Below are 15,448 nucleotides of genomic sequence, written 5' to 3'. Positions count from 1 at the left end.
GAGTATTAAGAAATCTGAGTAGTGGTTACTCTCAGCACCTCTAAACGACGCAGGCTGCGGTCCGAGGGGCGTTTGGTTGTAAAAGGCCTCTATATCTCCCGGCACGAACCTTTTTAGGTTATGCGGGAGGAGGGATGAGGGAGTCGTTGAATATCTCCCGTCCTGGACCTTGTTAGGTTATGTAGGGAGTGTTGATCGGCGACTTTATGTTCTATGTCTTGTAACATGCATATGTGAGCATTTGTGTTGCATTGTGATGTGCCAACCGCTGAATATTTCTAATTGGATGAGATTCACTGGATATGTAATTTTAGTACATCAAGACACCCGTGGAAGATCAATGCGGTCTGGGTGTGATGGTTAATTTTACTATGCCGGAATATCAAGAGTTCCGACATGGACGAAAGGAGAAGCCAACTCCTTGATCAAAAGAGCCGAAAAGAGAAGCCAACTCCTAAAAAAAAAAGAAGAGCAAACTGATTGTGCCTAGCAATGACCTTCGAAAATTTTTGAATTAACTTGAGTTGTTTTGCAGATATGCTGTACAGCAATCACGGACGATTACTTTCTTTCAAGAAAAGGGGGGCTGTCACAAATTGCTGACGTGTCAAGTCGTTGAAGAGCAGAGCCAACCTTCAGGTTACGGTCGAGGGACGTAAACCCTAAGAAGAATAAGCAACAACAAAAGAAGAAGTCCTACCAACTTATGGGTGCTCGTCCGATGGGACCCAAGTGACATAAAGGAATTAAAAATAAAGCTGGATCCTCACACACACACACACACACACACACACACACTCTCACAAACGACAACGTAGAAATTGATGACGTGGTAGTTGTACGAACAACTCGGAAATTGTGCTGACATGCTGATGTTGCAGCATCTACGGATTTCCGCGATTTGCGTTGCTGACAAGCAGTCGTATGGATTTTCGTAAATCATGTTGGTAGCTTTTGGGCATTGCTTTTGGACCAGATGCTTTTGAGTTTGAAGGCTTTTCATGTAAATTGCTTTTGGGCCTAGGGTCTTTAAATATGAGGCCAATGGGCTCATTCTCTGGCATGCTTCCTAGAGAAGGTGCAGAGCGTGGAGTACTGGCTTGTACTGTGTTGATGCAATCTGAAGAAATACCAAAAGGGATGCCAAGGTTTGGGGCCAATACTCTCTGGGGTGGAATTCTATCACTCCGTGTCGCGAGTTGTCTCTCTCTTTTAGTTCAATTGTTATTGAAGTGCTAAAAGTCTGTGCAGTCTGTTCTATTACGTTGGTACATGTGCTCGTCTTGTGACAACGAGAGTCTGTCCAATGTGAACTCCAACCCAACTGAAACTAACCGCTTGTTCTATGTCCGTGACACTGTAGCCTTGCTACACAGAGAGAGAGAGAGAGAGAGAGAGAGAGAGAGAGAGAGAGAGAGAGAGAGAGAGAGAGAGAGAGAGAGAGAGAGAGAGAGAGAGGAATGAAATGCTATATTACCGTCTTCAAAAGGCCAAAATGACATATGAGACCAATCTGTTACAAAATAGTGAATCTAATACCATGTTTTGGTACAAAAGAACTAGAACAAAGATGCTACCACTAGAATTCATCCTCATCTGCATTCTGGATGTCGAGAGAGTATGGCTCAAATCCTCTGCTGTAGTCTCCGTCTCGCTCTCCTCAATCGTTGCCGGCTCCAGTGCTCGATTGATGAGAGTGTTGGTAGTGGTTGAATGAGTGGAGTGATGGCTGCTTCTCTGGTTGTCCCATATCTAGTGAAAAGAAATTTGTAATTTGTCTGTGGTATTGTCTCTCTCTATCTCTCCCCAGTAAAGTGTCTCTATACTTGTGTAACTCAAGTGGATATAGCCCAAGACATCTCTGATCCTCATAACTCATGACCCTAGAGAAAGGATCGAAACCCTCTCTGAATAAGCAGTGGAAACGGACCCGTATCTCACAGTACACTATGCAATGATATATGCAAGTAGCTCTGTCTCTGGCTCTAGCTGGCATAAGCAGCATATCCTGCTGTCTGTTGGTATCCCCCTGAATCTACCAGTCTCAATCTCGAGTTGATGTGAGGATGTTCGTCTGACCAATGACACAATGCAAACCATGAGACATATGTGTGTCCATGTAGCTGAGTCGAATCACAAACCCATCTGTTGTGAGGTGGATAAGATGCTCTCTATAGAAAGCAATCTTTATGCCCAACTCTTGTCGCGGCTCTATCCATGTCCTCCTGGTATCCTACTAGACAAATGAGTCTAGTAATCTCCACCTATGTAAGAGACATTGAGGGTGCCTGAAGAGAGTACCGGAAAGGGGGCAGCCTGTCCATGGTGAAGCCATGCGTGTGAAACCATGATGTCATCTGTGCATACCAGCATGAAGTGTCCCCGGGAAGAGCTAATTGTCTGGAAGACTCAAGGGCCAGTCTAGCATATCTGTCTCTAGTAGTATCCCACAAGCTGTGCACAGATCTGGTAAGCGCCTCAATCTCCATAGGAGGGGCAGCTAGCTTTACTCGAATGATAGCGTTGGGTACGGAGGCCTTGGCTCTGATTAGTCGAGAGATCATAGGTACCAAGGGCCTCTCCATACGTCTCCAACCTTCCTGGCCTACAGAAGGTCCCGATATCTGCACTAGGGGGGAAAATAGCTGAGGCTACTAAAGTATCAAAGAGCCATAACTTTTTTCGAGGTTCCTAGAGCTGAACCTACGAACACGTCCTCTCCAAGCCTCCCAAGGCCGCAAAAGCTCTAGTCAGTCTAGTCTTTGCTGCTCTCCCCAAAGAAAACCTCGACAACCCCAAGGTAAGTGTATGCATCTGTATACTCTACTATCTTCTGACCATATGTGAAAGTTTGTGCCGATCTCTTGATCCATTGTGTGTGGTGTTAAACACCATAACCTTGGCCAAGGTTTACAGACAATTTACTATCCTCTGCAAAATTGTGTAATGCATCCAACTGTTGTTGCAATACCCTGAGTCAGAGATCAACAAAATATCATCAGCATATGACAACAATGGGATCCACGTCCTTGGCAGCTGGGCAGCTCTATCACCCTCTCTGTCAATGTAATCAGACACCTCATCAACATACATACCAAATAGAGTTGGAGACAATGGTGGAGTGAACTAAATCAAATATCCCCTCCGGTGTAAGGTGCAACGGAAGTGAATGTTGAACTTTGCTCAAGATGAGTGCTCGGAACTGGGCTCAAGGGTTCCTTTTACTTACGATGGGAGAGAGCTTTCCGTTCCTTTAGTGAGAGAGTGCAAATGATCACAAACAAAGTGGATAACACTGTGAATGAAGGTTCTGAGACTGAGAGATAGAGAGAGAAGAATACGACACTAGAAAAGTTGTCAAACCCTCCTTTGAAGGCCCCACTTTCTATGGCGAGATCGGTCTATTATTGACTGCACTAATCTCTACAATGCAATGGACTTGCCGATGATGTCGACGACGATGAGGATGGCGATGAGACGGGCTGAAATCTGAAAACGCTAAGGGCTGAAATCTGCAAATATTGTATCTGCTGAATTTTGACTCTATGCCGGTGACGACGATAGGATGATAACGCGCTGAAAACACAGATGCTGAAATCTGCGAATAGCGTGCTGAATCTGCAAACGCTGGCTGATTTGACGGTGCGACGAGGATCTGCTGCGGGAAGGTGAGATCTGCGAGGATTGGGGCTTCTCTACGGTGTCTATATGCTGAAAACTGAAAACGCTGAAGCTAATGATGGTTTTGTCGCCGGGAATATGCAAAACGCTAGAATGCTCTGCAAGTTGCAAAAACACTAGGCTTGATGTGTTGTTTGTAGAAACGCTAGGCTGATTTGGGAGTTCTGCAAACGCTAGGTACTATGCTGCAAAACGCCAATGCTGATTTGCTGCAGAAAACGCTAGCTTGGTCTTGATGGCTGAAAACGCTATGGAGTCCTGTCGTTCTTGCTGAGAAGCAAGTGTGGTTCTTCTGTCTCTTCTGCCAGAAAGTGCTATTGCTAGGTTTTCTTATATATTGCATGAGTGTATCTACCCAGTTTACAAAGTCACTTAATAATAAGTGAAAAATGGCTAAAATAGGGAAAATAGGTCTGTGCACTGTAAAAATGCTCCTTAATGGTTTTGATGGTAATCTGATGATCATGGTGTGTGCAACCAGAGGATATGCATCTATTCTAAGTGCCTGGATATGCACGGTCTGCGAACAGACTCACATAAGTGCCAGAACACTTCCTAAGCTAACTGAAATGAACTGAACCCTAGACATGAAGTAGCTTGTCCACGTACACATTGGGTTAGATGTGCACGTGACATCCGGAGTGTGTACATGTCCCATCTTTGATCTGTATAGAGCCATAATTCCCCAAATCAACACTATGGGCACCCCATCTCGTGCAGTCTGCGCATCAATTGAGCTCTCGGTACTATGTCAAATAGACTTTAATAAGGAATGCAACATAGTGGAATGGGATTTTATTATTCATCTAAACGATATGGTTGTAGGTCCCAACTAGATGATGTGAATCCAAAACCTTGCTAAACAATGGTAACTCTAAAGTGGCAGTTAATGGCACATGAATAGAACACATAGACCTCAAGTGCTCAATTTGATAGGGCTGTCCCCTGGCCCTTCTCTTTACAATTTTCACCGAGTTATAAGTAGCCTAATCCTCATCCCACAAGGAAATCAAGTATGTTTTTTGATGATAGTAGAGTTCTCATACACAAAGATATACCAGGAACGGGAAACCGGAACAGGAACGCGGAACAAAATGCCATTCCCTATTACGAGTACTCACGTTTGAAACACGGAACGGGGATTCGGAACGGGAACTTGGAATGGGAACGGGGAACGGAGACCTGAAAACGGCCATTCTGCGTTACTATGAAAGATAACCAATCTATAGTAGAGCTTTGGACTTGCTTTTCACAACATCAAGATCAATAAAGGATCAATCATTAATCACTCAAAAACGAGGGTTTACTCTTTCTCATAGTCCATTCCAAAATTGTTTAAAGATAAGGAGAGAGAAAGGCTATCAAGAGCTTGTATAAGGTGTCCCCTTTTAGCTTGGGCATACATGATGCAGCATGTCCTTGTCACAAAGGGCGTTTGGAACCTTGTGTAGGGTTGTGATGTTCTATGGATACAAGATTTGTAGATGGAGAAACCCCTCTTGAAACCGGCTTGGCCCTTTGCTTGTACACCCTGACCCTTTGCCCAATTACTCAATTGCTGCTGAAGTATGGATGGATGCATACAACCGTGCCAATGTGTGCCCAACCATAATAGTGCGGTAATTCCTAGGGTCTGTAGCATCACTTGCTTTGAAGATAGGCACAATAGTAGACAACCTCGAAGTCTGAGGTAAACCCTTACACATGGCACAATTGAACGACACCGCAAGAACCTCTACCAACATATCTGTAGCATATATAAAGTGCTTTGCTACTAGACCATCATGATCATATACCCTACTGGTCCTCATCCTGTCAATGGCTCTCTTTACTATCTTAGCGATAAAGAAGGTGCTGGTAGGTGGGCATGGCTCTATAGGATCTGGAAGGGGGTCCTGTCCAGGAACCGTATATAACGATGAGGCATACTGGCCCCACACATCAGGAGAAGTAATCACTGTGCTCATGAAAGAATTGCCATGCCTCTCTTGAGTCTCTACTCAAGAACAATTGATATAAGTCTCGCTCCATTTGGACCCAAGTAAGCTCGTTTCTTCCGTCGCACAAGGCGTCGGGAAGCAATCCGAGATTGTCTATAAGTGATGACTCCTAAAAGAAGATCCCTCTGAAGCTGGGCTCTCATCTCTCTGCACTCCTCATCATACCAACTATTACGGGGCATGGTTTCAAAATGTCGCCTCCGACCCGGCTAAGTGTGTGGGTATGCCTCTGATGTTGCACCATGCAGTGTCTCAGTTGGGAAAGTGGTGCTCTTCTCTATTGAGAGGCCATGACCAGCTATGGATAGACGGCTATAGATCTCTTCTGTATAAACGGAGTCAGTCTTTGGTGTAAATGTATAATTGGTATGTGATCTGCCTTGTAATGTCTGGGCTGTACTATACTGAGATGAAACAGACAATGTCAAAAGAGCATGATTTATTGCTACGTCCAGTGGTCTGGCTTCCACTATGAAATACTGAGTACAAGGAATAAAGCTCGGCTGTGCCACAACATAGTCCATTGACATGCCTCGTGTCTGTGTGGAAAGTATGTGAAACCGGTTGCTCCAGGAAATCGCTGTAAACCATTAAGTATGGCTAACAAGTGTAATTGTCATCTGCGTGAGGTATCCCCCATACTCCGTCTGCTCTTTGTCATGTGAGCATCTGCTAAGCCCTAACTCACCCACATTCAACTCTCTAAGCATCTCATCTGAAGTGTTGTAGAAGACTTTCTGAGAGTTGCTCGTTCGGGCATTGAAGTCCCCTAGGAGAATGATATCACCATCCCTAGGAAACTCCCGCATATCATCATCTAGTATAGAGAAAGGCGATTGCCCTCTGGATGCAGCATATACAGACGTAGGAGGGGGGGGAGTAACATATGGCAATGTATAGAAATCGGCTTGTGTCAGCTCTCAGTCTCACCCACACAAGGAAGGATCCGTATGTACGTCCGGCTCCGTACGGTACCGTACGTCCGTACGGTACGGTACGGATATGTAGTGTACGCTTTTTTTTGACTTAAAAAAAAAACCCTATGCGTGAGGCCTTTTGTTTTCGCTTGGCTGGGTATAGTCTGGGTGCCTTATTTTACTGGTGAGTATTTGCAACAATGACCTGCAACCTGCAAAGTCTCTGCAAAGTCCATCTGCAGAGCCTTTTTGCGCGTGTTTACCGGTTAGAAAGCAAACCTTCTCTCTCTCTCTCTCTCTCTCTCTCTCTCTCTCTCTCTCTCTCTCTCTCTCTCCCTCGCATATTTCTTTGTGATTCTCTCGCGATAGCACATGCCTTTTAGTCACAATGTCGTGTTCCTACTACATGTGTAGGTCGACCATGCCTCGCAAACCCAACCCAGTCTGGAGCGCACACACCAATGTCATTGCGGTGGTAAATAGAGGAGGGCAAGCAGGATCAGGAACACGCACTTGGACTTGCAAATACTGTGGAAGCAGAAGACAAGTACGGTGACGCGTGTGTTGAGGCACCTTCTTGGCATCGGCACTACAGGCCAATGCGGAGGATGCAAGCTTGTCTGCGAGAGATCAAGGATGCTTTGATTCTAGAGCACTTTTCGAGAGGGGGTCTTCCCTCGTCCAAGGGTAAGAAAGCAGATGAGGCAACACAGGATGCCTTGCAGGATGCATTGTTTGCAGATTTTCCAGATGCACCTACTCAGCAGGAAAAGGATGTTAGCAGGAAAAGGGCTCGTTGTTCTCAGGATGTAGATGAGGATACAGATCAGAGCACACGCATGTATACGCAGTCTACTTTGCCTTCACGTGTCCATGCACAGTCCTGGATAAGAGAGAGGCAAAAAAATTCAGAAACAGAGATTGCTCACTCTCTCATAGAGTGTAACATTGCATTTAATGTCTTGCGGACAGAGCAATGGAAGCGAATGGTCCGAGCCATTGCACAAGTCGGCGCCACAGATTCCTGGAGTGGCTTGGATTATCAGAGGATGTGCACAAAAATGTTAGATGAGCAGCGAGAGATCATTGACAGAGCCTTGGTCCCAGTGAAAGCTGGGTGGCAGCAGTTTGGTTGTACTATCATCTCTGATGGGTGGAGTGATATTCGGAGACGCCACATTATCAACATCCTTGTTTCCTCTTGCCTTGGTACATACTTCCTACGTGCTGTGGACGCGGGCAAGGCTGGTGAGCGTATTTCGGCAGAGTTTATTTTTGGGCACATTCGGCAAGCCATCAAGGAGGTCGGGAAGGATAATGTCGTACAGGTATCATTCTCGAGAGTCGAATCTCTTGCGCTTTTTAGTTTGTCAAATCTCTTGCTCTTTTTAAAAGCCATAGTACGACGTATAATGGTCACTGGTTTTGCAGGTTGTTACGGACAATGCGTCCAACTGCAAGGCCATGGGGGAGATGGTTGAGGCGGAGTTCCCTCGCATAGTTTGGACTCCATGTGCTGCACATTGCCTGGACTTACTCATGGAGGATATTCGCAAGTTGACTTGGGTACAGCCAATTGTCTCTGATGCGCCGAAGATGATTACTTTCTTCCGCAAGAAACATCAAGCACTTGCCATATTCAGGAGTCACAACACACTAGACATGGTGCGTCCCTTGAAGACTAGGTTTGCATACATGTACCTAGTACTTCAGAGGCTTTACAGGTTGAGGGATCCACTGTTGCAGACAGTTGTGGACCCTAAGTGGTGCTTGATGCACCATGGGCAGACGGAGCCTACCAAGTACATACAGAGGAAAGTGCTTGATGAGAGCTTTTGGGTAGAGGTACACTCTTTGGCAGTGGCTCTCCAGCCTCTCTATGTTCTCTTGCGTGTGACAGACATGGAAGGGTCGACTCTTGGCCTTGTGTATCATCTATTTATGCAGATGAGGCAGCACATAGCTACATGTACCTCCGTGACATCAGAGCGGTAAGTCCTTAGTCAATGCTTCATCCTTGGAAAGTTGGATGTTGTATTTGTTTTAAGTCTTGACTGTGAAGTCTTGTGAATTGCAGGCGGGATGACATCCTTGCTATTGTGGAGAGTAGATGGACGTGTATGAGTCGTCCTATTCATGGGATGGCTGTTATACTCCATCCTCTCTACAAGACTCCAGAGCTTTTTGCAGAGAGCGGTTTGCTCAACTTGCGATCGGAGTACCTAGAGTGGTTGTTCACTGAGGATGAGCAACTCGACCTTGACAATGAGATGAGCAGCTACATGAACAATCTGGGACCGTCTTTCTTGAGGAGTGTGTCTTTGAGGCAGGAAGCTACCAAGCTTCCCCTCACTTGGTGGTAGAACTATGGTAGAGCCGGGCTTCCAAATTTGTGCAATCTTGCACTACGTATTCTCTCACAGGTATTCTTATTGTGTTTACACGCTCAGGGTGTTTCGTGGTTCTCATTTATTCCTTTATCTTGTCTGTATGTCATATGACATATGTCTATAGGATTGCTCAGCTGGTGCTTGTGAGCGCAATTGGAGCGCCTACTCTCTGATACACACGAAGATTCGAAACCGCTTGAGCACTATGCAATTGGAGAAGTTGGTCTATTGTCGAGCGAACATGAAGCTCGTGCGTAGCTTTCATGCTTTGGGGTCACCCAAGCAGGTAAGTCTTATAATAGATCATTGCTACATGAGTCTTGGATATGAGAGACTCGATGTTAAAAATTAATACTTGTCTACTTAAACTTTTGAGCAGGTAGATCCGACTCAAGTAAAGATGGTTCCAGATCCTAGTGCACAGGAGATAGATTGTCGGATCAGAGATGAGCAGGAGGAGATTCTTCGAGAGCTTCATAGAGAGCTTGAGAGCGTGGATCGGCGGGTCACTAGATCACGAGCACGAGCCATGGCCATCCCTCTTCGCCAGGAGGTTGCAGATCCAGAGAGAGCACGACGGGAGAGCATTCGCAGAGGCAAGCTGCCTGTGTGCAGTAGTCGTGGTCGAGCGAATGAGGCAGTGCGTCTCATCTTGACTGAGGAGGAGGATGGCCCATTTGAGTTGCTAGAGGCAGGTGCTTCAGGAGATCCCACCATTGTTGAGCCAGAGTTTGATGAGGAGGGCAATGTCGTGACAGAAGGAGACATGGCCTCCTCATCTTCAGAGTTCGATAGGGATGTTTGAGTATCTTGATTGCCATGTAGTATGTAGTATGTACTTTGCGGCTGCTAGCATCTTAGTATGCTTCCTAGTTTCCTTTTTTATTGAGTCAGGACTCGTGCTTTGTTCCACCTTTATTTATTGTGGATGAATTATCATTGGATGTACCTTTTGTTTGATGAGATTATGGTTTACCATTTATGAAGTATGTCATGCCAGTACTTTAAACTTTTCGAGTCTCGTTTGTTGTGTAGTGTGTAATCATGCAGTGTGTAAATACTAAATCAAGGTCACTATGAAGCTCTTTGTAGTTTGTTATACTTATAAATATACTATCAAGTACAGACCGTATTGTAGGTTTTTGGCTTTAAAAAAAAAAACCATACGAATTTTACGTACCTAACAACTCAATCCATTCGGTACTACGTACAGGACGTACCGAATACGCACCGTACCTTACGTACCTTTCCACCTTGCACCCACATGTATCTAGCATGATCATCTCTCCGTACAATATGTAGTATTTGCTTTAACTCCTCCTTAAATAGCATTGCTACTCCTCCTGAACCTCTACTCCCATGCTCAGATCTCGCGACTGTCCTGTGGGCTGTCTCCCATCTATATCCCACCACATGTGGCATAAGTTGTCCATGGGCCTGATGAGTCTCTGAGAAGAAAACAATGTCCCTGTCTCTAAAACTGTCCTCAAAGGCACCAATGTTCAACCTCATAGATTCATTACAATTCCAAGTAGCAATCTTCAGTGTGGTCCCATAGGTCTCACTCCGTCATGTAGAGCGCCGCTCTACAATCACCACCCGACCATCTTTGTAAAAGGCCATCTTTCCCTTCTCCCTTACCGTCGTAATCTCTTGCATTACCTCTCTCATATGCGCAAGTTGTGAGAGAGTGAGATCATCACCGAGGAAAATACCTGTCTTTTTGAGAGTAGGCCTCTTTCTCAAGAATTCCTTCTTCTCTTCCAAGGAGGGGAAGCATAGTATGAGAGCTCTTCCTTTTGAAGATTCTCCCGGGCCATCACTCTTCTTGCCCACTCTCCATGCCTTTGTGTGTGAAGGCTTGTCCACCCCCATCATGAATGTGAGGCTTGCGACCTCTTTTTCTACATTGTTTATGTGCTTGAGACCCATTACCCTCACATGTAGAGCCGCATCCTCCTTCGTTGTTCCTCTTCGAGGGTCATGTTAATAAGAGTTGGTGTACAAGGAGCTTCCTTACCGTTCCCTTTCTTGGCAACCTCAATCCATTTTTTGGCCTCCTCTACTTTCTTTTCTGTTGCGAAGATGACCGCGGCCCATGACTTCTTCTCCTCACCTTCCTTGATAACCTGTGTTTCTTCTGTCATTGTATTCAATTCTTCATAATGGATGGCTGAATTTCTCCTTATTCGAGCCACCCACTTTTTGCTTGTAGATTTCGGATGATGGGAATCTTGGATGACCACTTTCTCCTCGAGCAAAACAATCCTCCTACGCATGCCATCTCTTTCTTCTGTCCATGTTTGAAGAATAGTGCTCCTCTCCTTCCTCCCATCTTCCACTTCATTTCTCCATTCTCTCATTTCCTTCTCTATTGCCGATATCATCTTCCCTGTCCGGATGAAAGAGGCTTTGTGGGCGGCGGGCGAGGGATGCGTTTCCTTACACGTGGGGGAAGCCGTTGGCACTTCTCCGATGCTGAGAGAGAGAGAGAGAGAGAGAGAGAGAGAGAGAGAGAGAGAGAGAGAGAGAGAGAGAGGCTTTTTTCTTGCTTGCTGCAGCTCTGATCTAGAAGCTGTTGAGGTTCGATATGCGGACCTTTGCCATCTTGCTCCAACAGAGTTTCTGAATGACACAGTCATTGACTTCTACATGAAGTATGGTTGCTACTAGCTGACTGAAGTGTTTCAATCTAGTGGCAAAACTAAGTGATGCTTCCAATTTTTGCCACAGGTACATGCAAATCAATCTTTTGGAGGAAAAGGATAGGTTGCACCGTTTTCATTTCTTTAGCTGCTTCTTTTACAAGAAGCTTACATCCAGTAAAGGTAAGGTTGAGCTGACTCCTGAATATCATCACAAATGGTTTTTTAAGTTGTGTATAGTAGAAATTTAAGAGGTTTATATAGTCCTATATTTGTACCCTGTTTGCGGATTTGAACTCAGTTTGTTGCTGGATTTTCACTTTGGCTTTTTTGTCTTTTATCACTGGTTTTGTTCTTGCGTGTGTCTCTCACAGGCACAAATGGGTTGTTTTTTTTTTTGATCTGTTTTATTTTTCCCACTCTACAAGCTGAGTGAAAATCTCTTCGTGTCACTGTTTGATAAGAAAGCACAAGGCAAAGATCGGTTTGAGAAGCTACACAAGTGGACAAAAGGAATAAACCTTTTTAAGAAGGCATATTTGTTTATGCCAATACACAACAGGTAGTTGGGTTCTGTTTTTTCAGCCATATTTTGGTTTTTGAAATGGGATCGTTGTTATTTATTGAAAATTTTTAACCTTTGACAATCACTTTCTTTTCATTGTTTCAGTTGTCATTGGAGTCTGGCAATAGTGTGCTTTCCAGTAGGACAGAGGGTACCTTTAATTTTGCATTTAGATTCCATGTCTTCAACAGCAGGACATCAAAGCCAGGTTATCTATAATGTTTTGAAAAGGTGGGTGTGAATTTTATTGACATTCTTCTCTTTGGAGGTGTGCAGTACAAGCATCTATGGGAGACAGTAGAAATCTTAGATAATCAGGTCATCTGTTGCTATTTATCTAAAGCTCAAGCATTGATGTGAGAGTAGGAATATAGATGTGAGCCACCGTACTTTCTTACAGGCTGTCCATTACTCACCAAACAGAAGAAAGGACGTGTAAGCAAGTTCATGTGAAATCCTCTTTCCTTAGTGCCGTTAACCGGTCAAGGTCAATGATTAGTTAGATTGTTCTTCCTTCAAGGTGTCAATAACAACTCACTAATCCTCGGATAGCTGCTGGGTTCCTGTTTGAAAGCTAGTGCGGATCTGGCAGGGCAACTGCTCCTGCCACCGACAAATAAGTCTTGTCCGTATGCTACATATCTTTGCAATTCATTGTTCTCTAGCCATGCTGATAGACTGAGGTCCTCCAAGTTGTGATAAACCACTTCAATCACCAAAAAATACTGACTATAATCAACCCAAAATGATACCAGTCTCCTGTCCCATTTGCGCATGCACTTCAGCGATTTATGTTATCTGTGTGCGCTGATTTTATGTTGCAAATAGGATTTCTTTGTGTTTCTTTCTTAGCCAGTTACTTTTTCTCTTGTTTGCACAGCTACTTGTTGGCAGAGCGAAAATATTTAGGGCAACGGCCTGACAACACGGAGGAAATAATAATTGACCCGTCTAAGGCCATTTGTAAAAGAAAGCAGGTATCTGCTCTTGTTGATAACTATTTTTGAGTCCTTAACATGTATCAAGGTCTTGTGAGCTTGATTAAGACTATTCTGCTGCAAAACAGGTTCCGTTGCAGGACAATGAGTGGGATTGTGGCCTATTTATGCTGTACTACATGCAGAAATTTGTAACAGAAGTAGATGCCAAGGGTTTGGATAATCTGGTAGAGATCTTTTGAATCGTCTATATTTTAGTTATCCATTGGCTTTCATAAAATGGCCATACTAAAAAAGAATGTTCCTTGTTTGTAGTTTGGTCGATACTGGTTCAAGCCCAGCGAAGCGTCTGAGTTGAGAGGGACTATTTTAAACATTCTTGAAAGCATCTTTAACGAAAAAGCAAGTCAAACATGCTTTGTTGCGGAAAATTAGCTTGCCAAGTAGCTGTAATTACTCAGCCTCTCCTGTTAGGGTGCAATGTTGCAGCATGGTAGCTTCGTCGGGCGGATGAAGATGTGTAGCTGCGAACCAAAGAGTGCAGCGTTTTGGGATTTGAAGAATTCAGTTGAAATCCTCATGCTAGACGCCAGATGAAGTTCGGGGAGGGGAGAAGCCATATCGGTTTACCCATGTCAATTTGTCGAGCATCATGTTTTGTTGTAAAATATTAAGCAAAAGTTGAAGGGAAAACAATTGCTGATCTAATATATTTGCCAGTCCCTGTATAGTATGCTTAGAATTTATATCACTGTATCACAGCGATGGGTGAGCGTAAAGCTCGTTGTAACGCAGAGATCTGTCTATGTTGTGGGGGCTTTTGGTCAATCAGCAGATATCATGTGTTCATCAAGTGGTAAAGTCAAGGACAAGGAGGTTGTACAAATCATCTTTGAGTGAAGAATATGGAGAATCGGACAACCAAAGGCGGTGCATACAGTAACTTATTCCTTCACCTTTCATAGCACCCACCAAAAAGACTTACGGTCCTCGGTTAGCACACCCATTGCTGAACCTCTCTGAAGATGGGATATGTTTTGGTAAGTGCTATGAGAGCTTTTTGTAGTTTTGCTTGTGGTGTCTGCAGGCTCCTTGATGATTGATATTCTGTGTGCATTAGGTTTCTTTCTGTGGACAATTAATTGAAGCCTCAGTTAGCCCCTTGACCATAAGAGATTGATGGCCAAGGAAAAGTGAGAAGGTAGTGGGTGCAATAGTAAAGTGAATGATGGTACTCTCAATGTGGCTAATGGAGACTATTAGCCATGTACTCCATCATCCTACACCTTTGAAATTCTCATTAGGTTTTGCTGATGTATGTGCGTAGTAGACAATTAATTGAAGCATCAGTTAGCCCCTTGACCATAAGAGATTGATGGCCAAGGAAAAGCGAGAAGGTAGTGGGTGCAATAGTAAAGTGAATGATGGTACTCTCAATGTGGCTAATGGAGACTATTAGCCATGTACTCCGTCATCCTACACCTTTGAAATTCTCATTAGGTTTTGCTGATGTATGGGCGTAGTAGACAATTAATTGAAGCATCAGCTAGCCCCTTGACCATAAGAGATTGATGGCCAAGGAAAAGCGAGAAGGTAGTGGGTGCAACAGTAAAGTGAATGATGGTACTCTCAATGTGGCTAATGGAGACTATTAGCCATGTACTCCATCATCCTACACCTTTTAAATTCTCATTAGGTTTTGCTGATGTATGTGCGTAGTAGCTTGTGTGCCAACTGTCCTTGCATTTCTAGTTATTAATATAAACTGGGCTATGGACGAGGAATGCTACCTATGTACCTTTGTTTCAGCTGTCCACTATTTGGCCCACATAAAGAAAAATGAAGCCCAAAGTTATGAAATTTTGTGTGGGCAGCCAGACCCTACTATTATTATCATGTTAACAATGATAGCTAACTTAAGGGTTATCAACATTGCAACTAACTTTCTTGTGTCTCAGGTGCAAGCCAAAGGTAATGTCTTTGCATGAAGAGTTGCATGCATGAAGAGATGAGAGCCTATGTTGTGTATTGGGCCCCCTAATGCAGCATAGATGTTTGTTAGGCGCGCACTGTTGATTTAGGGTTTTGATTACTGTTCTATAATTTTGAAATATTGGTTGAGGGTTTTTGCATGACGATCAAGGGTTTTGTTTTTTTCTTCTTACAGTTGTAGCATTTTGATGTGTTCTAGGGTTTTTCTTGCTTTTTAAGGGTATTTGCATGCCGTTATAGGGTTTTTGCACCCTGTTTTAGGGTTTTACTTGTTGTTTTGCTGCCGACACCACACATCATGCACTCTCTTTTTGCTTGCC

The 15,448-nt window shown here is 44.1% G+C and overlaps 1 protein-coding gene and 1 pseudogene across 4 annotated transcripts in view; both read left to right on the top strand.

The window, feature by feature from the left end:
- Window positions 1–14,062, top strand: part of LOC147453684 (ubiquitin-like-specific protease 1C) — an 85,147-nt gene extending 71,085 nt beyond the window's left edge. For all 3 annotated transcript variants that reach the window (XM_086515796.1, XM_086515797.1, XM_086515798.1), the window contains exons 7-13: window positions 11,550–11,645; window positions 11,722–11,816; window positions 12,102–12,195; window positions 12,304–12,429; window positions 13,079–13,175; window positions 13,265–13,363; window positions 13,452–14,062. In XM_086515796.1, the coding sequence (XP_086371922.1) occupies window positions 11,550–11,645; window positions 11,722–11,816; window positions 12,102–12,195; window positions 12,304–12,429; window positions 13,079–13,175; window positions 13,265–13,363; window positions 13,452–13,571 (727 nt within the window). In that variant the 3' untranslated portion in view covers window positions 13,572–14,062. The remainder of the gene's footprint in view (window positions 1–11,549; window positions 11,646–11,721; window positions 11,817–12,101; window positions 12,196–12,303; window positions 12,430–13,078; window positions 13,176–13,264; window positions 13,364–13,451) is intronic.
- On the top strand, window positions 299–11,532 carry LOC147453685 (uncharacterized; annotated as a pseudogene). The gene is made up of 6 exons (XR_015188730.1): window positions 299–7,180; window positions 7,213–7,926; window positions 8,030–8,589; window positions 8,676–9,021; window positions 9,113–9,328; window positions 9,413–11,532. The product of XR_015188730.1 is annotated as an uncharacterized LOC147453685 (transcript).
- Window positions 14,063–15,448: the final 1,386 nt, after the last annotated feature.

Source organism: Adiantum capillus-veneris, chromosome 7, assembly GCF_014529385.1.
Source record: "Adiantum capillus-veneris isolate H3 chromosome 7, ASM1452938v2, whole genome shotgun sequence".
In the NCBI taxonomy this organism is placed as follows: Eukaryota; Viridiplantae; Streptophyta; class Polypodiopsida; order Polypodiales; family Pteridaceae; genus Adiantum; species Adiantum capillus-veneris.
Note: the sequence above shows the minus strand (reverse complement) of the source record. Positions and strands in the feature narration are given on the sequence as shown.